The sequence below is a fragment of the Macaca mulatta genome, chromosome 1 (genome assembly GCF_049350105.2).
Source record: "Macaca mulatta isolate MMU2019108-1 chromosome 1, T2T-MMU8v2.0, whole genome shotgun sequence".
In the NCBI taxonomy this organism is placed as follows: domain Eukaryota; kingdom Metazoa; phylum Chordata; class Mammalia; order Primates; family Cercopithecidae; genus Macaca; species Macaca mulatta.
In genome coordinates, this window is record NC_133406.1 from 115,372,148 (window position 1) to 115,398,753 (window position 26,606).

The window sequence follows — 26,606 nt, forward strand, 5'->3', positions numbered from 1 at the left end:
GATGGTGAGATCATAGCTCACTGCAGCCTCGAACTCCTGGTTCAGGGGATCCTCCTGCCTCAGCCTCCCAAGTAGTTAGGACTATAAGCATGCATCACCACGCCCAGCTCATTTTAAAAAACTTTTTTTTTTTTGTTTTTGTTTTGTTTTGTTTTTTGTAGACAGGGTCTTGCTATGTTGCCCAGACTGGTCTTGAACCCCTGGGCTCAAGCAAGCCTCCTGCCTTAGCCTCCCAAAGTGCTCAGATTACAGGCATGAGCCACCACGCCCAGCCTAGGTAGGATATAATTTTACAGACGGGAAAAGGAGGCTTGGAAGGTTAACTAACTTCCCCAGAGTCACAAAGCCAGTAAGGCATGGCTGTAGGAGTTGAACCCAGTTTGTCAGACTCCAAAGCCCATGATGTTCTCTTACCTGTTCTTTGACCTGAGGCAAAGATCCCAAGAAGTAGCAAGCAGGCTTAGGAGTGAGTCCTTCAGGTAGAGGGTGGACTACATAAGCCCTAAGTCCCTCCACTTCCCAGATTCTTCTCTGTGAGCTGCTTTAGGGAAGGCTCGGGATCACACAGGTGTCTTCTTTGACTTCATAGCACATATGCTTCTAGGCTGCTACCCCACCCTCAATATGTCCCTTCTTATAAACTTGCTCAACTTCCAGCTCTGATCTGGCCTCAGGTCAGAGCTCTGTGAAGGCACAACAGTAAATCCCAACTCATCCCCAGATCACTGCCCTGTACCTCTGCTACTCTTCATTGACCTCAAACTAAGAATAGTTAAAAAGAGAAGCAAAATGTGAAGTGCTATGCAGATATGTATGTGGACGTTGTTTTGGGAGAAAAAAGTAACTCTTGGATTGGTAAAGATCAGACATGGGACCTAACAGGAGAAGAATCCAGCCAGTATTCCTAGCCAAGTAGACAGCGCCTGAAATCTCAACGACGCAGAGCTGTGTGTGTGGGTGTGCTCAGACATGAGAAAAAGCCTGTGTCAGCATTTAATATCTACAAATTTCCCCATGAGCTGCCTCAACTTCAGGGCAGTTTCTAAGTCAGGATGGAAAGACGGAAGGTGGGTTTTAGACCAAAGGGCATCTCCCAGAGTGATTCACTGACTCGGGTTTCTCTCCTGGGGGGTGAGGGTGGCAACAGAACTGAGAAGCTGCCTCCTTCTTGGCCTCTTCCCAGACGTCGGTGTGGCAGCCCCTGCTGCAACATCAGTGGCTACCTTTATTGTCTGTTTCTTCTTCTAAAATAATCAAGTTATGTTCAAATGTTAATGGCAGCATAAAGGGAAGAGAAGGAAAATAACTTCTTGAGCCAGAAGAGTGGAGCTGACATGTTAATATCAGGGATAGAGTGGAGCCTTTCAGTGGTAGAAATGAAAGCAGACCTTTAGAAACATATCCTCAGTTAGGGAGATTAAGGTGATGGGACAATGGCTAGGGAAAAAAATAGCCCTAAATAATTACTTCCCATTCGCTTTCCATATTTTTAAAGCTTTGGAAAGCATAAACGTAATGCAAAGTGTCTCTATTTCCTCGGGTTGGACTCTGCTGGCCTGAGAGCCAGGCCCTCTGACTTTCAGTGTTTCCTTTGTCTTTTAATTCTCCCGCTAAAATTTCAAAGCCTTTCACAGCCTTGGCTTCAGGTATTTGTGACTGAAGCAATTCCCATTCATGGCCAAGCCTCATTCTCTTCTCCAAATCTGGTAACTTGAACAGCCCTGATCCAAGCCCCTGGTTCTAGTAAGACCCTTGTTCTCTGGCCCCTCTTTCAGTCTATTTCACAGAGCAGTCAGCTGCTTCTTGCTCCTCATAAACTTGGTTTCCTTCCTATATATTGCATCCTCTCATCTGCCTGATGAAAACCAAGTCCCAGTGACATGTTTCTAGCCTAATTTTTGTCCTGAACTCCATGTTGGTATTACCTTTTCTCCCTCAGTCTTCATCATTAGTAAGCAGCACCACTAGGTACCCACTCAAGCCAAAACTTGGATTACACCCTCTCTCTCATGTCTCCTCCCCAATCCAACTGCAAAGCCCTACTAAGTCTACCTCTAAAGTATTCAGCTGATTTACTTACTCATGTCTCTGCATCTCCACAGCCACCAGCACCGTCCACGTCACATTGCTCTCATCTGTCTCCATGCTGCTTCTCCTGCTCTCCTACAATTTGTTCTCCCAAGAAGCCAAGAGTCATCGTCATCTTTTAAAAGTTAATTCACCAACATTTACTACCTACTCTGCTTTGTCCAGCACTGTATCCTCGTCACCCTAAACAGTGCCCCAAACATTAGACATTGCTTAGTAAATAAGAAATGACCGTTGGACATCTATATTGGATTTCCCATCCGTATCTAAATCATCACAGGGCCAATGCTAAAACTTTCTCCCATAAAGTCCCAACTCATATATTTCTATTTTCTGGTCACGTAGACATAAAACCTCAAGAGTTTTTAGTACTTTCACATAAGCTCAATGGTATTAAATCATTAAAGATTTCACTTCCACAAACTTTCTCATATCATTTCCCTCTTTTTCAATTATCACTGCCTATACTTATTAACTGAGTAATCACAGCAATTTTCTAATTGGTCCTTCTGTCTATGTTCTGAAGCATCAATCTTTCTAAACTGCAGCTAATAAAAAACAAAACTACTCTGATTTTTTTTTTTCACAGAATACCTCAGTCTGGCATTCAAGGCTCTTCAAAGCCTTACTTTCCACTTCGTTCCTACACATACCCCAATGGAACTATTCATTGTTCTCTGGGCAAGTTCGGCCCCTTTTCTCCCATGTCTTTTCATTCCCAGTTACTACAGTGTCTGGCACATAATGGCTCAATAAATGTTTGTTGAATGCCTTCTTGTTGAAATGCTGCTCACACTACAACGGTTCATCTTAAACACTACTTTCTTCATGAAAACCCTAACGGCCCTCATCCACAGGTCGTTCCCCTTCCTTTTCTAGTCCTTATGGCACTTAAACCTTTCACTGCTATGTATCATGGCCGCGCGCAAGTGTCTCACTCTTCTGTGAGCCTGTAAGCTGGCAGAAATGTTTCTTTGCTTTTGTGTCTGTTGCAGTATCTCAATCTCCCCACCCCACCCCCAACAGCAGACACCTAATAAAAGTTTGACTTTAACCACTGTAACGCTAATTCTAGAATTCCACTTTGTTCTTCTTTATGGATTCTTTGCTTAGGAAAGATAACATTTCCCCCTCCATTAGCATAGTGGTGTTTCTTAGGGTTTAAATATCCAAAGCCAATGGGTGGGTGAGTGTATGAGCCCCCGAACAATGTCTCTTCCCAAGCTGCCAAACAAAATGTCACAATGGTCCTTGGTCTTATGGTCATCAGTTAAGGAACCAAAGCATGTGGTCAGAAGTTGTAAAAATAATAATAAATGAAGCTTTATAAAAAAATTAAAACGTCTCACCCACTACAAATGCTGAGCTTTTCAGACCAGAGTCAGCTCATAAACAAATGTACAGAGAGGAACAGGTACTCTTGAGAGCAGGTAATTAGGCCCCAGCACCTCAGATGCCTCTGTAAAAGCAAAAGGCAGTAGGATCACCCTTCTTCTCAGGAGTGTGGGAGCACAGGAGAGTAAGGCCACCCACAGTGCCTAGTTTTGCGCTGGCCATTCAACAGTTATAATGTGTTCCTTTCAGTCCAGATCCCAAAGAGAAAAACTTTCCCGATTTACCTGAAAAAGTATATACATGTTGCTGGGGGTGGGGAGGAGGGGCCATTGCTAAGATCTGTACCAAAAGCTCTGCCAGGCTCTATCTGCATGGCTGAGAAAGGAATCCTGTGAATCTTCAAAGGATTTTTGTGCAAGCTTGCAGATGGGAGGGGTAAGCTCAGTCACCTCTGAGATCTGAAGGAGAAGAAGGAATTTTCAAAGGAGCCACTGGGAAGAGAACTGCAAACAAAGGGGCTTCCGTGGCTTCTTTCCTCACCCTTCTCCATTCCCTGCCCTAAAAAAACTGTCCCACTAGTTACCTGGGAAAACTGGTTAGATGTTTCTTCTTCTTTTCAGACTGACTACTCTAACTCAAATCTCAAAGGTCCCTCTTCACTTCTTCCCACACAACCCAAAGGATTTGTAGTCTAGGAAACCAAAGAAGTGTTTGATCAATAAATCAATTTATTTAAAAGAATATGTTACAATTAATTACACTAAGTGACATTACCAAACAATTTTAGAGTGGTTAGCTCTAGAACAAGGAATGAAAGAAACACTGTTAGCCATTATTGTGTCTGTGTATTTTCTCTTCACATTTCTTAAATCACAAATAAAAAATACAAGATACTGCAGTGAAAATACAATTAGAGTTTCTCTGAAATAAATTAAATGTGCATGGCCTGGGAAAAACTGAAGCCCAGCTCACTGGCTTAAAAGGGGGTCATGATATAAAATTAATGTCCAAGTTTAGCAGGTGGCCAAGTGCCTCCACCCCATATTACTCCCCTCTTTGATTCTATTCCTTCCCACAGCCCTGACCTTCCCACATACCCTAGATTATTGCTGAGGAGTGAGCTGATGCTGTCCTGGCAGCAATGAGGCCTGGCATGATGTGCTCAGGTTTAGGGGAACAGGAAGTCAAGAGGTGGACCTGGAAGATGGGGAGCTAGAGAAGCATACCCACTACCTCTCTTCTCCCTCTCTCTCTCTGAGTGCTCTATCACATCATCCTCCAAAAGGAAGCTACTGTGACACAATGAAGCTGGTGAAGAAACAGCAGTATGCTGGGGTCAACAGATCAAAGAGCTTCTACTGCTGAATGAATCTAGCCAAACAGTATAATGGCGAGAAGGAAGGGCACAGCAGTCCCTCCTGGTCTGGAAAATTCAGGTTAACTAGGATGCAGTCCCCTTCAAGAAAACTACCTCCTAGGAGCCCAGCCCAGAAGCTGGCAAATTCTGAGATAGGAGAGAGAGTCATCTCCTGGCGGTGCCCTATTCTGCTGCTCCAAGTGTTGGGTTTGGAGCTACAGGAAGGCATAACCCAAAGCTACTGGCCTGGGTAACTAAAGGATGAAACTAAATGAGCCAGGCATGAGGATGTTGGAATATTTATCTAATTCCTCCCTGAGAGCTCGGTCCAGGCCTAGGAGCTGCCCTGAGCACGCACATATCTGTACCTGCGCTTAGGCCTAGGGTAAGGAGAGGGTGGAAAAATTGAGAATAGAATAAACATATAAAGAGCAGAGGGCCCAAAGCATGGCCCAAGGGAACCTTTCTGCAGGGACAGGTTTCTCAGGGTCTACATTTTCTCCTGGGCCATAAAAAGCTCTGAGCTTCTATCCCAGAGAAACCAAGTGTGGAGGAAGGCCAGTGAGAGACCAGGAGGATCCTGCTGGTTCTGCCGGGATGAAGCTGGGGGCACTGGGAGCCCCCCTCTTCCAAGGGACAAATTGCAAAAGAAGTCTGGGTAGAAGCCTCCCTGGGCAGAAGCTGGGACTAAGAACAACAGTAGGGATTACAGAAAGGAAGTGCAGAGGAAGGGGAGAGAGAAGAGTCACAACTAACACTGCTTCATGCAAAGAAGGGTTTGATCCTATGGGACCCGCGCAGCCACAGGGACCCTGCCTCCATCACCCAAGGCCGTGCATGGGTGGAAGAGAAGAAGGCGCTGTCCTTTAGGGGTGCCTTCCTTCCCCACCTCCTTGCTGCAGCTGGGTACTTTGTTAGTGAGACACTTTTAAGAAGGGCTGTTCCTAAATAAATTCTGCCAACAGGCCAACTACCTATAGGGCCCTCACCTAATCTCCAAAGCACCAAGTGAATGCTATGCCAGAAAGGGAACATAGCACCATCTACCCATTCTAAGTGGCCTCCCAATCCCTATGTCTCATGTCTGAAGGTCAGCATTCGAGCTGTCAAATGGAATCCCAGATCTGTTCATTACTGTCCCACTCTGAGCGAGTAGGGGCAAATTGCTATTTTTACAGTTTGAACAAAGCTGGTACCAAAAGTCTCTTTAGCATCTAGGAGTGGGAAATCAACATGTCTTCTTTTCAGGGTCCTTTGGCTCATTTTAAATTCATTTAAGTCAAAAGAAGTTAGTTCTGTGTCAAAGTCTTCAAATTAGGGATCCCTCTGCAACTTTACACATTCAGCATTCTTATGTTTTGTACTCTTGTGATTCCACCTAGATTTGGAGAAGGTGAGGGAGGAAAGGCTGTCCTCTTTGATCCCATACCAGCAAATGGCTGCCAGGATAACAAAATAAGAAAGAAAGAAAAGTGGGCCAGGTGCAGTGGCTCATGCCTATAATCCTAGCACTTTGGGAGGCTGAGGTGGGCAGATTACTTGAGGTCAGGAGTTCAAAACCAACCTGACCATCATGGTGAAACCCTGCCTCTAACAAAAATACAAAAAATTAGTGGGGCGTGGTGGTGCACGCCTGTAATCCCAGCTACTTGGGAGGCTGAGGCAGGAGAATCGGTTGAACCCAGGAGGCGGAGGGTGCAATGAGCCAAGATCGTGCCACTGCACTCCAGCCTGGGCGACAGAGCAAGACTCTGAGGAAAAAAAGAAAAACACTAATAAAAAGAAAGGAAAAGGCCGGGCACGGTGGCTCAAGCCTGTAATCCCAGCACTTTGGGAGGCCGAGACGGGTGGATCACGAGGTCAGGAGATCGAGACCATCCTGGTGAACACAGTGAAACCCCGTCTCTACTAAAACTACAAAAAACTAGCCGGGCGAGGTGGCGGGCGCCTGTAGTCCCAGCTACTTGAGAGGCTGAGGCAGGAGAATGGCGTGAACCCGGGAGGCAGAGCTTGCAGTGAGCTGAGATCCGGCCACTGCACTCCAGCCTGGGCGACAGAGCGAGACTCCGTCTCAAAAAAAAAAAAAAAAAAAAAAAAAAAGAAAGGAAAGGAGGGAGGGAGGGAGGGAGGGAGGGAGGGAGGAAGGAAGGAAGGAAGGAAAAAGAAAAGTGGCTTCACAATGATTTGCAACAACAAATTACAAAAAAAGAGATAAAAGAAGGAAAGAAAAAGAAAAAGAAAGAAAAAGAAAAGAAAAGAAAAGAAAGAAAGAAAGAAAGAAAGAAAGAAAGAAAGAAAGAAAGAAAGAAAGAAAGAAAGAAAGAAAGAAAAGAAAGAAAGAAAGAAAGAGTGGCCTCACAATGATTTGCAAAAACAAAAAGAGACTTTCCAATCACCCCAACACTGCTCAGTAGAGTTGACTACAACCAATTATGACTGTCTCCCAGTTAGAGCAAAAGATGCCATCCTAGGAAGGTTTTCGTTTAGAAGGGGGAGAAGGGAACAAGAAAAGGCTCAAAGATGTGTTTTAGTTGCATCTGAGCCTGACTTGGTGTTTCTTATGCACTATCTACAGAGCTTAGGGGCTGGGAATATTGTCCTACCCCAACTAGCCCTGGCTTCTGATCCTGGGATGCAGCTCTTAAGTCTCAAAAGGTCTAGCTGCAAGATCAGATGAGGAGCTCTTTAAGGGACAGAAAGCAGAAAGGTTTTCCTTCAGTCTCTTTTTAATTAAAACTTGGGAGATCCAATCTAAATCAACCGTATTCCTACTACTCCTTCCTGGGTCCTCAATTGGCTTGGATGGGGCAATCATTTGGTTGGCACAGACCACTGACCCACTGCAAGTTTCCCCAAGGCCTTGAAGATATTACTGGATCTCTTCCCATCACTGCTGTTTAAGGAAGTCACAGAGAATGCCATAGTTATGGGTGGTTATTGGTCAGGAATGGAGGAGGTAAAACCTCACGTACACAGGGCATTGCTTGCTTTCCTTCCTCTATGTAAGTCCAACCTGTGTGCCTAAGGTATCAGTTTAACTCTGGTCCCAAGTACTATCCCTGCTGCAAAAAAATGCAGGGGAGGTCACAGCAGCTCATGCCTGTAATCCCAGCACTCTGGGAAGCTGAGACAGGAGGATCACCTGAGGCCAAGAGTTTGAGACCAGCCTGGGCAACACAGTGAGACCCTGTCTCTACAAAAAAATTTTAAGAAGAATTAGCCAGGTGTGGTGGTGCACACCTGTAGTCCCAGCTACTCAGGAGGGTGAGGCGGAAGGATCACCTGAGCCCAGGAATTCAAGGTAACAGTGAGCTATGATCATGCCACTACACTCCAGTCTGGGTGACAGAGTTTAAGACCCTGTCTCAGAAAAAAAAAAGGGGGGGGGGGGCAAGGAAAACAGGAAATTACTACCATGAAGTGTTTCAGGTTCAGGTTCCCATGGCATCAACCTCCTGAGCCCACGCACAACTCCACTCAGGGCCGGTTGAGGGAAAGCATACTGAGGTTCTAGGAAAGCAGGAAGGAGGTGCAGAATGTGGCTAGAAAGCCAGGAGTGAGAGAAACAGATGGATCAGAAAAACTGTCATGGAATCAAGAGACCATACCAGGACTTTAGGCTCTCCCTGCAGAACTACAGCCTGTTAACCTTGAAAAACACACCTCTTTCTCCTCCCCAACACCCTCTTGGAAGATAAAGAAACTATACTCCCTGTTCCTCAGACTCTATGGCAACCCATGAGCCGGAATCTATACTCGATACAAAAAAGGGGCAAAAATCCAAGCAGGTTGTAAACTTTTCAAGTCTTTCATGAGGAGAGGTATTTTTCCCTGTAAAATGCTTTTTTTTTTTCCTTTTTAAAGTTTGTTTCAAAATAAAGAGAGCACAAGAGAGGTCATGGATTCTAGTGAAAGGTGTGTAAAAACACAAGCTAAAAAAGGTACTGCCATCAATATGAAATTTAAAAAGAAATATATATATGTATATACGTGCAGCTAATTTGTGTATATATAATTTTTACATACATACATATATATGTCTGAACAGTGCAAATGGATGAAGTTCATAGTTCCAGTTTTAAAAATATAGTACAAGGAGAGGCTGTTGGTATGAGGCCCAGGTGAAAGGACAAAGATACCTTTGGCAAGTTGGTTGGGCTTATTTTCTTTTCCTGTCTTAACTCAGTTGACTTCTGGTGCTGACCAATCTGCTGTTTACTACCACCTCAATTCCAGAGACATGAAATTCAGAGGGCGTTATTAATAATATTTAGTTTAGGGCTTTTGAATATAATGACTTTAACTCTTTCTCTTCTTTTGTGTTAATGGTTACTCTGTCTGAAATGGGACATGAAAGGAGCAAGAGGATGGGGGTGAAAGGAAGGGAAGGGGATAAGGAAAGGCTAGGTGGCCACATCTCTCTGCTGTGACCTCGCCATCTGGAAAATGTTCTGAAAGGAAAAAAAAAAAAAAGAGTTATTGGGAAGCCACATCTCCTCTTCTCTGGAGACAACTCCTCAAACAGAAGCTAAAAAGGTATGCCTGGATGACTCAATCTGATTGGCCGTATCTCTCCTGATATAACTTCTCATCTAGAATCATAGCCTTTTAGAGCCGGAAGGGACCTTGGATATTAATTACGTGGTTCAGTCTTCCTGTTTCACAGAAGAGAAAACTGAGAGCTAGGGAAACTGATTTACCCAAAATTACACAGAGGAAAAAAAAGCCAGGAGAAAACCAAGATAAAATTCCCAGAGCCCAATGTTCTTTCTACTGCACTAAGAATATAAATTTTCATGTTATTGACTTGACCTCCTGATTCTTTCAAAGATTTTGAGAATAAGTAGCTAATTATTCAGAATCTTCCAAATTCTGTTCCAGCACTGGCACATACAGACAGCAGTAAAGCAACAGGAAACACCTTCCCTCACACACACATTCTTGGTTCGCCTAGAAAGACTGCCAGGACTCATCCAGTCAGACGGCTACAACTGAGGACAGCTTCCCCTGCGGGTCAGGAACAACATGGAGGGTGATCTGATTTAAAAAACTGGCAGAGGAGGGTCCATGAAGTCATGAGAGATGGAAGAGCCTGTAGCCAATGTCCACCCTCTAGACAAGGGAAGAAGCAGGGCTTTTTTCACAGCCCGTTCACCATCCAGAGGCCAACCTTGCTGGAAGAATGTCCTGGCTCACATGAGATAATCAGTCTCTAACTAATATTCCTAGAAAGACAGAGATGGAGGTGAGGGTCCCAGGTATTTGGCCACAGGCCTATAAATTTTAAAGAAACAAAAAGATGAAAGGTAAATTCAAGAACTGTTCAGAATTACCTCTTTTCTCCACTTGAGCTCGCAGAACACCCTCTCGAAGCACTCATGCATGTAATTGAACTGAAAAAAAACGGTGGTGACAATCACTAACTTCTCAAGAGAAGGTACTTCAGGACTGTGCCTTTGAACTCCTGTCCCCAGTCATCCCATCTTCCAAACTCAGTCTACAGAAAAACCCTGACAAGTACCACAAAACTCAGGCCTGGTTCATCCACTATTCTCTAGCTCCTTCTAGTGGTAACCATGAGCCAAGTGGAATAGGAAATTGCCAATTCCAGTCAGGCCTAAAGCAGACAGGATGAATCTGGGGGTTCCAGGATTCAAACAGGTTCAGATCTCAAGACAACTACTAGCTCTATCTCTCTCTCCATTTATGCATTTAGCTGGGAAAAAAAAAAAAAAAACAACACTAAGTCCCAGTTACTTTCTTCAAATTGCACTCACATATGGTGTGAAGATTTTAACCCATCGGGGCTTCTTCTCTCCTCGTGCATATTCGAAACAGAAGGCCATCCCTTCTTCATCTGTGTCCCATCGCTGCATCTCATCCCATTCAAATGCAATTACCTGGTTCTGGACAACCAAGACAAGGGAGTAAGGTACAGTCCGTGTTTCAGAGTACTAGGGAACTGAGGTAGGGGGTTCTGAACCAGGAGACAGAAGAGAAATGAATGGAGATGTCTGCATCCCTTCAGGGAAAGGATTGTGACAGAAGAATACAAATCAGTGGAAGCAGTCAATGAAGTTGAGGATCAGTGTGGATTCCGTGCCTGTTTATCTGCCCAGTCAAAATACAATTTTGATTTCATTTCCCTCTAAAAAGGAATTAAAACATCACAAGCAAGTGAGCATCAAAGTATCTCCAGTCCTCGTAGCAGAGCCCTATGCTGAAAACTCACCTCCAGCTGTCCTTCTTCAGTGCAGGCATGCAGTTTAAAGTGCGTGATGCTGATGGCTGTGATAACGTGCCCCTTCCTCCTGGAGTCACAGGCACAGTGGGGAAAGATGATTTCATTGTAGCCCTCACAAGTCCTTAGCATGTTGAGGTACTGAAAAAAAAAAAAAGAAGAAGGAAGGAGAAAAAGGGTTACTATGGTACTAAACACAATGAAGAGCTATTGAGATGTGCAAGAAAAAGAACAAAGAGTATTCTCACCCAGCAACCTGAAGACCTGGCCTCTGGTCTCGCACCCATCCCTAAGTTGGGAAAGGACTCTGAGACAATTATTTTCATTTTTGAGACCAGGTCTTGCTCTGTCACTTAGGCTGGAGTGGCATGCAGTGGCATGATCTTGGCTCACTGAAACCTCAATCTCCAGGTGCAAGCAATCCTCCCACTTCAGCCTCCAGTGATCCTCCTGCCTCAGCTCCCAAGGAGCTGGGACCACAGGCACACACCACCATACCCAGCTAGTTTTTTGATTTTCTGTAGAGACAGGGTCTCTCTCTGTTACCCACGCTGGTCTCGAACTCCTGGGCTCAATTAATCCTCCCACCTCAGCCACCCAAAGTGCAAGGGTTACAGGCGTGAGCCACTGTGCCTGGCTAGCAATTCTTTATCCCACTTTCAACTTCTGCCTTGTTTTTTTTTTTTTTTTTTTTTTTTTGCCATAAGTAAGGAAACAACACCTTCATACTTCTAACCCTCCTTTCTCTACTTCAGAAAGATACAGGCCAGGTGCAGTGGGTCACGCCTGTAATCCCAACACTTTGAGAGGCCAAGGCGGATGGATCAAGAGGTCAGGAGATCAAGACCATCCTGGCTAACACAGTGAAACCCCGTCTCAATGGAGTGCAGTGGCATGACCATGTCTTACTGCAGCCTCAAATACCTCAAATACCTAATAATACAAAAAATTATCTGAGCGTGGTGGCACACGCCTGTAGTTTCAGCTTCTCAGGAGGCTGAGGCAGGAGAATCACTTGAACCCAGGAGGCAGAGGTTGCAGTGAGCTGAGATCGTGCCACTGCACTCCAGACTGGGAGACAGAGCAAGAATCTGTCTCAGGGAAAAAAACAAAAACAAAAACCCAGAAAAACAAAAAGACACACAGATGAAAACCAGAAGATATACTATAACCAGGACTCACAGGGCTAGAAGGGGTCTCACAATTCTGTTTAGTCTGATCCTCTATTTTCATTGTAATCAAGGGATGGGAATCTAATCTATCCTTACAATTAGGAAAGGGAATAAATATTTCTCTCTCTCTCTCTTTTTTTTTGATACGGAGTCTTGCTCTGTCGCCCAGGCTGCAGTGCAGTGGCCCGATCTCGGCTCACTGTAAGCTCCGTCTCCCGGATTCACGCCATTCTCCTGCCTCAGCCTCCTGAGGAGCTGGGACTACAGGCGCCTGCCACCAAGCCCGGCTAATTTTTTGTATTTTTAGTAGAGACAGGGTTTCACTGTGTTAGCCAGGATAGTCTCCATCTCCTGACCTCGTGATCCACCCGCCTCGGCTTCCCAAAGTGCTGGGATTACAGGCATGAGCCACTATGCCCGGCAGTAGTATTTCTCCTTATTCCTTTTGCAATCAAAAGTTACAATGATCTATAGTAAGGATTAAGCTACCCCAAATCTCATACTTACAAAATGTTAAAACTGAAAGAGACTTTAAAAATGAGTCATTTTATGGGAACTCAGAGTAAGATGAGACTAGCCTGCAGTCACAAGTAATAATAAGTGGCACAACTAGGACTAGAACCCAAGTTTAATTTCCAGGCCTCTGTTCCTTTTACTGTCACCGACTAGTCCCCAAATCAACCCCATTGTCCCCTGGGTCTCCAGTATATATGGTTCCTTAAAAAGCATCTGGACCAAAATAAAGTGCCACATATGACTCTCACAGTTACAACACGGCAGAACTAATCCAGAGGGGCCATGTGCAGTGCTCACGCCTGTAATCCCAGAGTACTTTGGGAGGCTGCAGCAGGAGGACTGCTTGAGCCCAGGAATTTGAGACCAGCATGGGCAACACAGTGACGCCTTGTCTCTACAAAAAATTTCAAAATTAGCTGGGTATGGTGATATGTGCCTGTAGTCCTAGCTATTTGGGAGGCTTAGGCAGGAGGAGGATAGGTTGAGCTCAGGAGTTTAAGGCTGCAGTGAGACATGGTCATGCCACTGCACTCCAGCCTGGGCAACAGAGCGAGTCCCCATCTCTTTATTTATTTATTTATTTATTTATTTATTTAAATTGAGACAGAGTCTCACTCTGTCACCCAGGCTGGAGTGCAGGGGTGTGACCATGTCTCACTGCAGCCTCCATCTCCCAGGTTCAAGCAATTCTCATGCCTCAGCCTCCTGAGTAACTGGGACCACAGATGTGTGCCACCACACCTGGCTAATGCTTTGTATTTTTAGTAGAGACGGGGTTTCGCCATGTTGGCCAGGCTGGCCTTGAACTCCTGGCCTCAAGTGATCTGCCTGCCTCAGCCTCCCAAAGTTCTGGGATTACAGGTGTGAGCCACCGTGCCCGGCCTAGAGGTGCAACAATATTTCAATCACATCATTTTTCTTCCCTCCCTCCTTCTATCACCCTATTACACCTTCTCTTTTTTATTGTCCTTCCTAGATCAGTGATAAACATGGATACTGCTTAATCCTGCCATTAGCACTATAAACAAAAGAAATCTCTGACTCCTATACTTTGGTAAATATGACAGGGGTGGGTGGTATAGAACAGAATAGAACTCCTCTGGGGTTATAATAAACAGCAATGCCTGAAACACAGAGGAGTGATTAAGAGGCCCAGACTACCCTGGGCTTGAATCCTGGCCCCATTACTTCCATTACTTCCTAACTGTGCAACCTTTTGTAAGTTACTTTAAGGCAGGCAAATTACTTAATCCCAGGTGCCTCAGTTTCCTCTTCCATAAAAGGGAAATAATAATAGCATCTATACCACAGTGTGATTTGTGAGCATTAAATACAGAGTATTTGGCTGGGCATGGTGGCTCACACTTGTAATCCCAACACTGGGAGGCTGAGGTGGGAGGATCACTTGAGCCCAGGAGTTAGAGACCAGCCTAGGCAATACAGTGAAACCCATCTCTACAAAAACAACAACAACAACAACAAAAAATTTGCCAGGCACCTGTAGTCCTAGCTACTTGGGAGGGTGAGGTAGGAGGATTGGTTGAGCCCAGGAGGTCAAGGCTATGATGGCACCACTGCACTCCAGCCTGGCTGAGATTGCACCACTGCACTCCAGTCTGGGTGACAGAGCAAGACCCTGTCTCAAAACAAGAAATAAAAATAAAAAAGATATTTAACATAGTACTCAGCCATAATTAGGAATTCAATAAATGACAGCTAAAATAAACTTTTTAAAATATCCGGAAATTACTTTCAAAAATTCCTGGGGTGAGCTTCAAGTCAGTGACAGTAAAACAAACAAACAAATCTCCTGGGGGAAGAAAGCATACGAATGAAACAGAGGCAACATGAATGGCAGAAAGTCGAAGGCTATTGAAGCTGGGTAATGGGTACATGGGGACTAATTGTATTTTTCTTTCAACTTCTTTATGTATTTAAAAATTTACACAGCTGGGTGTGGTGGTTCATGCCTGTGATCCCAGCACTTTGGGAGGCTGAGGCAGGCAGATTACCTGAGGTCAAGAGTTCGAGACCAGCCTGGCCAACATGGTGAAACCCCATTTCTACTAAAAATACAAAAATTAGCCAGGCGTAGTGGCATGCATTTGTAATCCCAGCTACACAAGAGGCTGAGGCAAGAGAACTGCTTGAACCTGGAAGGTGGAGGTTGTAGTGAGCCAAGATTGTGCCACTGCACTCCAGCCAGCCTGGGCAACAGAGTGAGACTCCATCTCAAATACACACAATAAAATGTTAAAAGAAAAAGAACATCCTAGCAATCAGGCCTCTGGCACTCAATTCAAGCCATCTTCCTAACATAGTCATCAGAAACTTTACTGCTCAATAAGCAGCAATTCTGCTCCAGGACACTTAACACCTCTGCAAATGCCAGTGGGTGCTGTCGACCCTTGAAACTAGTTCTACTCATGTCCTTTAACAAAATAGGATTACACATAGCACATCTGTTGAGAGTTCTCTTCGTTGAGAGGTACCACTACTATTTTTGACAAATATTTCTGCCATAATCTCTTATTGGGAGTTTTACTGTAATATATCTTTTAAAAAGAGAGAAGCATGCCAACAAAGGCAGGGATTGGGAAAAGAGATCAGAAGAAGCATGGAGCTCTGAGTATCTTAAACTCTCTCTTTGTGACCCTGAGTAAGTTACTCTACCTGGGATCTTCTTCTCTTCTGCCATCTGGAAATAAAAGACATTGCTGCCATCCTGTCTTCACTGATGCAGGGAAAAATATATGCACTGGAGCCTGACAAAAATGGGTTCAAATCACATTTTCAAATTCTAGTTCCACTTCTGACAAGCTATGTGATCTTAGGTAAGAATCTTTTTTTTTTTTTTTTTTTGAGACGGAGTCACGCTCTGTCGCCCAGGCTGGAGTGCAGTGGCCGGATCTCAGCTCACTGCAAGCTCCGCCTCCCGGGTTCACGCGATTCTCCTGCCTCAGCCTCCCAAGTAGCTGGGACTACAGGCGCCCGCCACTTCGCCTGGCTAGTTTTTTGTATTTTTTAGTAGAGACGGGGTTTCACCGTGTTAGCCAGGATGGTCTCGATCTCCTGACCTCATGATCCGCCCGTCTCGGCCTCCCAAAGTGCTGGGATTACAGGCTTGAGCCACCGCGCCCGGCCAGTAAGAATCTTAATCTCTCAGATTCCACTTCTCTGTAAAGTAGGAATAATACCTACAGGGTTGTTATAAGGAGAAAATGAGACTTCATATAAAGTGCCTAGACCAGTCAGGCACATAATACATGCCCTCTCCGTCCCCTCTGAATCAAAGGACTGCTTTATCCCTCCGTATTCAAGAATGTAGTCCTTGAAAGCAAAAGACCTTCAGGGGACTTCTTAATGGCATAAGCTCTAAAAATAACCCAAGGGAAAACCAAGGGCACCTGTGCCCTTGGTGAGCCAATAAAGGTAAAGTCTCATTGGGAGACAAGGTTTTCAGAGAGCTCAGATTGGGCAGTATTTATCAGCATTAAGTGGGCAGTCCCTACATCCTTGGGCTTGCACAAAGCCTCAAAGAAGAAGCATTTAAAATTTTACAGGAGGGGATCAGAAAAAACACCTATGGAGTACCATGCTTACTTCCTGGGTGACAAAATAATCTGTACACCAAACTCCCATGACATGCAGTTTACCTATGTAACAAACCTGCACATGTGTCCCTGAACCTAAAATAACTTTTAAAAAAATGTTTTTATATAAATCAAAAACTTGTCAAAGAAACGTGAATTTTTTTTTTCTTTTTCTTTTTTTTTTGAGACAGAGTCTCGGGCCTGGAGTGTAGTGGCACAATCTCAGCTCACTGCAACCTCCACCTCCCAGGTTCAAGCAATTCTCCTGCCTCAGCCTGAGTAGCTGGGACTACAGGTGTGCGCCACCACGCCCGGCTAATTTTTGTATTTTTAGTAGAGACGGGGTTGCACCATGCTGGTCAGGCTGGTCTCAAACTCCTGACTTCGTGATCTGCCTGCCTCGGCCTTCCAAAATGCTAGATCCAAAGTGCTAGGATTACAGGCATGGCTTAAAGCATATTTACATAAGGGTATTTAAAAGGGTATTTGGTATTTGAAACACCAAATCATCCTGCCCATTCTCCTTTCAGGAGACTGTGCCCACTTAAAGTTGATAAATACTACCCAGCCTGAGTCTCTCTGACCACCCTGTCTCCCAATGAGACTTGACTCTGTTATCTCCCCAAGAACACAGGTTCCCTTAGTTTTCACTTTAAGCTTTGAGTAACTAAATATGTATCCCAAATTATCTTCCTTTATTCATATAACATGTAGAAAGTGGCCCATTTAAGCCAGAGAATTGGAAAGGTATAGTACAGGATATTTTTAAAATGTTCAATATTCAGCAAGACAAATAAATACAGATATAGGGCAGTTTCTGATTTTTTTTTTTTTTTTGAGATGGAGTCTCGCTCTGTCGCCCAGGCTGGAGTGCAGTGGCACCATCTTGGCTCACTGCAAGCTCAGCCTTCCAGGTTCACGCCATTCTCCTTGCCTCAGCCTCCTGAGTAGTTGGGACTACAGGCATCCGCCACCACGCCCGGCTAATTTTTTGTAGTTTTAGTCGAGACGGGGTTTCACCGTGTTACCCAGGATGGTCTCAATCTCCGGACCTCGTGATCTGCCCACCTCGGCCTCCCAAAGTGCTGGGATTATAGGCGTGAGCCACCGCGCCCAGCCGACAGTTTTTAAAGCAGAGACTCAATGCTTAACAGAGCAGAACACTTTAGGTGAATGTGTTAAGGTCCACTCCAGAGAACTCTCTCTTCTCCCAAACAACCTGCCAAGGGTCAAATCAGGTCCAAAATAGAAGTAAGGGACTGAGAAGAACCTCAAGAGCCAACTCTCCCAAAACCAGAATCAGAGTAGTGATTCTGAAGCACCTAACGTTCCAGAATCACCAGTGTGCTTTTTAAAAATAAAGTTCCCTAGGACCTACCCCCAGAGATTCTGGCTTAGTAAATGTGGAGTGGAGTCTAGAAATCTGCATTTTAAGTAGCTTCAAAAGTGTCTTCCATGTAAGTAGACTGGAGACCATACTTTGAGAAAAACTGACATACATGCTGCCTTGCGTGAAATCAATACAAATTATGTAGTGAAACACAAAAGCTCTTTATTTATCTGTTCAACAATGGCAAAATCAGGCCACTTCAACATAAGAAAAGCATAATTTACATATGTCTACTGTTTGTGTGAGGAGACAAAAAGGGAGGGAGGGAGGAAGGAAGAGAAGAGAAAACATTATTTCTTGTACATTATATTCCCAACCATCCAAATTTGAGATTCAGTCTAACTTTGTAATTAAGTATAAAACAAAAAATGTTTTTGATCACACTGGGTATTATAAACTATGCACAGATGTGAGCTCTCTTCTGTATTTGGAGATTTGGAGGACAGGGGAACTTACACAAAGCTTATTTATCTTCTAAGAATCTTGGCGTATTTTGTCAAGATTCTACTTAATAGGTGATAATCTGAATATCCCGGTTTTACAGAAAAGAAACTAAAACTGAGAAGTTCGTTGTGTTGCTGCAGGTCTCACAGTGATGTGACAACTACAAATTGTAGTCACCTCACCTAATCATAGGCCTGTTCACCATACTTAGTTGCTATGTTTAATGGCATCAAGGCCTATGGGCCTAGAAGGGCCCATGTGAGAAGTTTCAATGTATTGACCATGAGCTAATATTGCCTAGGCTAATGCCTTTGAACACTGATACTTGAATACATATTATACTTATAAAATTCAAACTGTGATCAGATTTTGTTCAAAATCTGACTCTCATATCATGCAGCTAGTACCCAGAAATACGTTGGCACTAGGTTTTCAAGACAATCTAATCCCACAAACGTTTAAGCCTATTTTATACACAATGGCAAAAGACCATGGGGAAACATATCTATCAACTATACTTGAGTTTTTACCTGGGTGATTACAAAATATAAATAAGTCTAACAATGACTTCATAATAGATTACTGTGCTCATTAAATTCAGATTTTCTATATTTTGCCACAGCACAACGCAAACCTATTTATTTCTCTCACACCTTGCACTGTGCTTGGCACGTACTTGGTACTCAACAAATATGTTTTGTTGAATGCATAGATGGAAAGATAGTGTGTTTGGAGTACTATAAATGCAAAGAAACAGTATGTATTCCACACTGGTATTATGAGAAGGCCTTATGAAATTATTTTGATTCTATTAACTTTTCAGAAATGAGAAAACTTTGTTGGCTTTGGCAAAGGCAAAGGACTACTGCAGAAGTGGATGGCCCGTTAGTATTTGGCCCTTTTCACCAAAAAGATGCAAATGTAGTATGAGTCCGAATCATGCATTAATATATAGAAGACAATGCATTATCTTAAAGAACAGGTGAAGTCGCGTTTTAAAATTCTGTCTCACAAATAGCAAAATTCTTCTAACCAAAATTCTGACAAGATTTAATTACATTTAAAAGATTTTACATTTTCTATGTCAGCCTCCTGATACATAGAACATTGGTAAGATGGCTCCCTGATCTCTGGCAATTTTCTAAAGTAAAGAGATTTATTACTTTTCATCATATAAGTGATTAAAATAACTAACTTAGCTAGATATAAGATTACAGGCTAAGTTCAATGGCTGACTGGTTTGCTTTTTTGTTGTTGTTATTAAGATGGAGTCTCACTGTGTTTCCCAGGCTGAAGTGCAGTGGCGAAATCTCAGCTCAGTGCAACCTTCGCCTCCCGGGTTCAAGTGATTCTCTGGCCTCAGCCTCCTGAGTAGCTGGGATTACAGGCACATGACACCACACCCAGCTACTTTTTGTATTTTTAGTAGAGATGGGGTTCCACCATGTTGGCCAGGCTGGTCTCGAACTCCTGACCTCAGGTGATCCACCCGCCTCAGCCTCCCAAAGTGCTGGGATTACAGGCGTGAGCTACCGCGCCCCACAGCTGTTTGCACTCTTATTCCAACCCAATTAATGTACATGAATCAACACTCTCTCCTGAAAAGTACACAGAAGGTCCAAAATAATTCAAAAGACTTATCAGAATCATTACTAAAGAATGAAAATGATACAGGTGGTCACTAACTTACAATGGTTAACTTAATGCTTTTTCGACTTTATGATGGTGTGAAAGCCATGTGTGTGCAGTAGACGTTGTATTTCAATTTTTTTTTTTTTAAACTTTTCTGCTGTCTTTACAAGTACCTCAAATTTTTGCTCAAAACTTTAAATAACTTTAGGCCTGGCGCAGTGGCTCACGCCTGTAATCCCAGCACTTTAGGAGGCCGAGGCAAGTGGTTCACTGGAGGTCTGGAGTTCGAGATCAGCCTGGCCAACATGGTGAAACCTCTTCTCTACTAAAAATACAAAAATTAGCCAGGTGTGGTGGCGGGTGCCTATAGTCCCAGCTACTGGGGAGGCTGAGGACGGAGAATCGCTTGAGCCCAGGATGCAGAGGTTGCAGTAAGCTGAGATCACACCACTGTACTCCAGCCTGGGTGACACAGCGAGACTCAGTCTCAAAAAAAACAAAACAAAAAAAACAAAAAAAAAAACCAGTTTAAATAACTTCATTCTAAAATAGGCTTTGTGTTAGATGATTTTGCCTGACTGTAGGGTAATACGTGTTCTGATCACATTTAAGGCAGGCTAGGCTAAGCTATAATGTTTGGTAGGTTAGGTGTATTAAATGCATTTTTGATTTAATATTTTCAACTTAAGATGTGTTTACTGAGATATAACCCCATCGTAAGTTGAGGAGCATGTGTAATTGAAAAAATTTCGACTACATGTGAATCCGTCAAGAGAGAAATTTTAAAATGTTATAATGAGTAGAAATTTTTATGTGTTCTTTACTAATTTTATTTTTGACAATTTCCATCCCTGTATCTATGGCAGATACAAATTGGAAACGAATTTAAAGCCATTTAAGGAATACTCTAGGCAGCCCTGTTCAGCAAAACTTTCAGTGATGATGAAAATGTTCTATACCTGCACAGTCCAATATGCTAGCTATTCACTGTGCACATACGGCTGCTTAGCACTGAAATGTGGCTAGAGCAGCTACAGAACTGAATTTTAAATTGTATTTAATTTAAATGAATTTAAATTTATATTTAAATACCTACATGAGTCTAGTAGCTATTGAATCAAATAGCACAATTCTAGGATGATATACTAACCAAGAGCACTACAGAGCATAAATGTTTAAGCAACTGCAGAAATCGAAGCTGTAAAAACAAATGATTTTGCTATTGCTAAATCATGACTAATTTCTTTTTTTTTTTTTTTTTTTTTGAGATGGAGTCTCGCTCTGTCGCCCAGGCTGGAGTGTAGTGGCCGGATCTCAGCTCACTGCAAGCTCCGCCTCCTGGGTTTACGCCATTCTCCTGCCTCAGCCTCCCGAGTAGCTGGGACTACAGGCACCCGCCACCTCGCCTGGCTAGTTTTTTGTATTTTTTAGTAGAGACGGGGTTTCACCATGTTAGCCAGGATGGTCTCGATCTCCTGACCTTGTGATCCGCCCATCTCGGCCTCCCAAAGTGCTGGGATTACAGGCTTGAGCCACCGCGCCCGGCCAATCATGACTAATTTCTAATGTTAAAAAGCTAAATATCAGTTCTTATACAATCTTATCTATATCCTATTGTAATGTTTTATAGAACTTTTGTTGTATTTAATCAAAAAAGTTATTATTAATAAAAAAATTATGGGTCAGGCTCAGTGGCTCATTCCTGTAATCCCAGCACTTTGGGAGGCCGAGGCAGGTGGATCACCTGGGGTCAAGAGTTCGAGACCAGCCTGGCCAACATGGCAAAACCCTGTCCCTACTACAAATACAAAAATTAGCTGGGCGTGGTGGCGCATGCCTGTAGTCCCAGCTACTCGGGAAGCTGAGACAGGAGAATCGCTTGAACCCAGGAGGCAAAGGTTGCAGTGAGCCTAGATTGTGACACTGCACTTCAGCCTGGGCAACACAGCAAGACTCTATCCCTCCCCCCGCCCCCACTCCCCCCCAAAAATAGTAATAAAATTATGTACCAATATACAGTAATTCAAGATCTTTGTGTGTTAGATGGAGAAACACAATAGACTTTGCATCAAGGTCCCTATTCCCCCCCTTTTTAAAAATTAGTTAAGCCACTAACCACATTGTAATCCTTTCAAAAATGACTGGAACAATAGGTTTAAAAGGTAGGAAGGGGCATTTTATAAAGGGATTATGGGGACATAAACTTACCATGACCATTTTTCTTTGTTCGTATAGCTTCTGTAATTGGTAGGACTTTTCTTCTGCTTTGATGTAACCTTTCTTCACATCATCGACTGCCTATCACCAAAACAGAAGTAGAAAAGAAAGGAGTCTAAAAATCGTTATTATGTACATTCTCAATGAAAACAGACACAGATGCATTTTCAGAAAATCTCTTGTCCACTTGGACCACCATCATTACCAGTGAACTCTGCCACGTGTCCAGGAATATGGTCTGGCTCTGTGTCCCCACTCAAATCTCATCTCAAATTGTCATCCCCACTTGTCGAGGGACCCAGTGGGAGGTGACTGGATCATGGTCTGGTTTCCCCATGTTGGTCTCGTGATAGTGAGGGAGTTCTCACAAGATCTGATGGGGTTTTTTTGTTTGTTTTGAGACAGAGTCTGGCTCTGTTACCCAGGCTGGAGTGCAGTGGCACAATCTCGGCTCACTGAAACCTCCGCCTCCCGGGTTCAAGTGATTCTCCTGCCGCAGCCTCCAGAGTAGCTGGGACTACAGGCATGAGCCACCACACCCAGCTAATTTTTGTATTTTTAATAGAGATGGGGCTTCACCATGTTGGCCAGCCTAGTCTCGAACTCTTGACCTCAAGTGATCTGCCCGCCTCGACCTCCCAAAGTGCTAGGATTACAGGCAGGAGCCACCACACTTGGCCTAGATCTGACAGTTTTAAAAATAGCAGTTCCCCCTGTGTGTGCTTGCTCTCTCTCTCTCGTAGCCTTGTGAAGAAGGAGCTTGCTTCCCCTTCACCTTGTGCCATGATTGTAAGTTTCCAGAGGCCTTCCCCAGCCGTGCGAAACTGTTAGTCAATTAAACTTCCTTTCTTGTACTTTGGGAGGCTGAGGCAGGTGAATCACAAGGTTAGGAGTTCGACACCAGCCTGGCGAACATGATGAAACCCCGTCTCTAGTAAAAATACAAAAAATTAGCTGGGCATGGTGGCGGGCACCTGTAATCCCAGCTACTCAGGAGGGTGAGGCAGGAGAATCGTTTGAACCCAGGAGGCAGAGGTTGCAGTGAGCTGAGATCATGCCACTGCACTCCAGCCCAGGTGACAGTGCAAGACTCCATCTCAAAAAAGCACAAAACAAACAAAACCTTCCTTTTTTTATAAATTACCTAATCTCAGGTAGCGTCTTTACAGCAGTGTGAAAATGGACTAATACATTCAGTAACAAGTATACTAATTGGAATAACTAGCATTTAAAGAATATCTGGCATGGCATTGTTTTAGGTATATGTGAGAAATCTGGTTTCTCATGTCAGGGGACTTAAATTCCAGTTATTTTATACATGTGTAAACAATTAGAGAGCACTGAAAGATGGTATATAATGCTGTATTACAATGAAATAGCAAACATGTATGGTACAGACAGTGATATAGGCAGTCAGAATGGAAGCACTTACTGATAATTACAGTTATCAGGGACGCCTTGGGTGGATCCCCAAAGAACAGAATGAAGAAGAGAAACTATAAGCTAAAGTTAGGAAACAGGGATGAGTCTGTGCTTAAATACTTTGAAAAAACAGATTTGCCTGATTTAAATAAGGGAATAGGAGACAATGAAAGATAATGCTGGATAGGCAGACTAACAACAGATTATGAAAAATTCTAAAAAGTAGGCACAGGAATTTAGACTTAAGGAAATAACAGGGAGCTAAAATAAGCAATAAAAAATGGCTTCTTCTTTATTAAAGAAAGTTTGATTTGTGTTTGAAAGCCACATGAATTAACCTGAAGAGAGAATGAAATAAGGAAGATGAATGATGTTATGATACTTAAGGCAGAAATCACTTCCCAGGGTCTTTTAAGGAAAAATAGTTGGATAGGCAAATGAGTTCAAGATTAAGTCAAGAGGGCCAGGCGCGGTGGCTCACGCCTGTAATCCCAGCACTTTGGGAGGCCGAGGCGGGTGGATCACGAGGTCAAGAGATCGAGACCATCCTGGCTAACACGGTGAAACCCCCTCTCTACTAAAACTACAAAAAATTAGCCAGGCGTGGTGGTGGGCACCTGCAGTCTCAGCTACTCAGGAGGCTGAGGCAGGAGAATGGCGTGAACCCAGAAGGCAGAGCTTGCAGTGAGCCAAGATTGTGCCATTGCACTCCAGCCTGGGCAACAGAGCAAGACTCTATCGCAAAAAAAAAAAAAAAAAAAAAAAATTAAGTCAAGAGACTAATTCAATTTTTAGTTCTGTCACCTACCAATGTGCATTTGCATAAGTCATGTAAACCCTTCCACTGTGTAAAACTGGAATATCTTATAGGTGTACAAGAAAAAGATGACAGATGTTGAGTTTTGTAAAGTATATATCAGTAGCTATTATTAGTATCATTTAGCTATTAAGTTCTTCTAAGAACTGTACAAGGATATGAATGTCCTGCCAGGAAGGACTAATAGAAAGATTATGCCAGTCTCTCCCCAATCCTGGCCATACAAGTGAGGGCTCACTTAGGCACCGAGGATTATAGCCACAGAGGGGATATTTAAGAAGAACTACCATGCAATTTCAATGTCCTGAAGATCCTGAACACTTTCCTCTTCATCACCAAAACACTGTACTGCTCCAGCCAAATTTAAACCAATTATTGAAAAGCCAGCAGGAAAGTAGAGGGGGAAATAAACAATACTGGTCTATCCAGTTTCCAAAGAAACTTACAGTGTTATTTAGCTCAGGGAAAAGGCTTTACAATTTTTTTCTTTATTTCTGTATTGTTTAGATGAGAGTAAGAATAAGAATATAAGAATACTGTCTTTCTGTTTTGTTTTTACTCCTAATGCCTAGAACTATGTCTGACTCACTCACAACAGTACTAATATTTGATGAACACTTTCCCAAGGCAGAGGTGGGTCACAGTGATTATCTACTCCAGCAATTCCAAGTGAGCACTTTTACACACGGGGCAGTAAAAATGGTCTTCTTTCATTTCTAATCAAGAAATTGCTTACCCAGGTGTGGTGGTTCATGCCTGTAATCCCATCATTTTGGGAGGCGGGAGGATCACTTGAGGTCAGGAGTTCAAGACTAGCCTGGCCAACATGCTGAAACCCCATTTCTACTAAAATACAAAAATTAGCCAGACGTGGTGGAAGGAGCAGGAAATCCCAGCAACTCAGGAGTGTGAGGAAAGAGAAGCACTTGAACCCGGAACCAAGATCATGCCACTGCATTCCAGCCTGGGAGACAGAGCAAGACTCTCTCTCAAAACAAAAAAAAGATTGCACTGCTTGACTGACTCAGTGGAAAACATAAATATCACCACCCTAGTTTCCTTTTCTTCTTTTTTTTTTTTTTTGAGACGGAGTCTCGCTGTGTTGCCCAGGCTGGAGTGCAGTGGCCGGATCTCAGCTCACTGCAAGCTCTGCCTCCTGGGTTTACGCCATTCTCCTGCCTCAGCCTCCCGAGTAGCTAGGACTACAGACGCCCGCCACCTCGCCCAGCTAGTTTTTTGCATTTTTTTTAGTAGAGACGGGGTTTCACTGTGTTGGCCAGGATGGTCTCGATCTCCTGACCTCGTGATCCACCTGTCTCGGCCTCCCAAAGTGCTGGGATTACAAGCTTGAGCCACTGCACCCGGCCTCTTCTTAACATTTTTTAATTAAAGTAAAAGATATATATAGTTTTAAAAAACAAAAGTTCTAAAAGGCTCCTAATAAAAACAGCAGCCTCTTGATCCCAGAGCCTCATTCCACAAAAGCAACTACTTTTAGGCACTTTAAGCAATTTCTTGTGATAATCCTTCCATAATTCTAAATGGCATGCTTACATTGACAATTCCTGACTTACCAATTTTAGACATTGTTGACTTACTGTTTTGAAAATATTTGGTTTTAACTCTCTTGTAGCACCCAAACACTCCTACTTCCTCTTCCCCCAACTTTTCGATAAAAAATTAAATACTCAATAACTGCATTATTATAAATATGTAAACACTGTTCACAACTAAGCTATATACTATGCTATGACTTCCTTTCTTGCATAATTTTTTATTTCCTGAGGTTATATGCCTCGTGTTTTTGTTTGTAACTTCCCATGTACCTATCACCAATTTTTCTTCTACAATAACCAAATACCAAAATCCTTTTACTTAGACATTCATTTTCTAAAAACTGTCAATAATTGTCATCTGCTGTGGTATCCTCCCTTGTTCTCTTTGTCCTTGCAAGTTTATGCCTTTTAAAATTCCACTACTGCTACTTTTGTGAGCTTTCAGGAAACAGCAGCTTAAATGTGCGTACAATTTGCCAGGTTTAGCCTGCATTTAAATATGAATGATTAATTTCTACCTTATTAATTTTTTAAGGAAAAGGCTCATTATTTTCATTAGCATCTAACATATAATATCTCATCAATTTAAATGAATACATTATTTCATATTTTAACATTTCTGAAATTGGGATGTATCTTATAATCAATGATGTATCAGTTTAACCTCTTTCTTATCAATACATAAAATAATGGTGCATCTTATAATTGATAACATCTTAGAACTGTGAAATTCATTAAATATTCCTACCATCAAAATATGATACAAAAATAATTGAAATTAAGAGAAATTTAATATACTTTTCAAAAGATACAGTTGTTTACTTAG

At 43.1% G+C, this 26,606-nt stretch overlaps 1 protein-coding gene across 8 annotated transcripts in view; it reads right to left on the reverse strand.

Moving 5' to 3' along the window:
- Window positions 1-9,095: 9,095 nt before the first annotated feature.
- The window catches only part of SNX27 (sorting nexin 27), an 87,428-nt gene continuing 69,917 nt past the window's right edge, over window positions 9,096-26,606 (reverse strand). For 3 of the 8 annotated variants that reach the window (XM_077946824.1, XM_077946812.1, XM_015152169.3), the window contains 5 exons: window positions 21,977-22,066; window positions 11,013-11,162; window positions 10,558-10,686; window positions 10,114-10,173; window positions 9,096-9,231 (listed from right to left, as the gene is read on the reverse strand). In XM_077946824.1, coding sequence (XP_077802950.1) covers window positions 9,184-9,231; window positions 10,114-10,173; window positions 10,558-10,686; window positions 11,013-11,162; window positions 21,977-22,066 — 477 coding nt within the window. In that variant the 3' untranslated portion in view covers window positions 9,096-9,183. Of the gene's footprint in view, window positions 10,006-10,113; window positions 10,174-10,557; window positions 10,687-11,012; window positions 11,163-21,003; window positions 21,153-21,621; window positions 22,067-26,606 lie in introns of those variants that run through there. The other 5 variants (XM_077946830.1, XM_077946819.1, XM_015152175.3 and 2 more) reach the window with 3 other exon arrangements.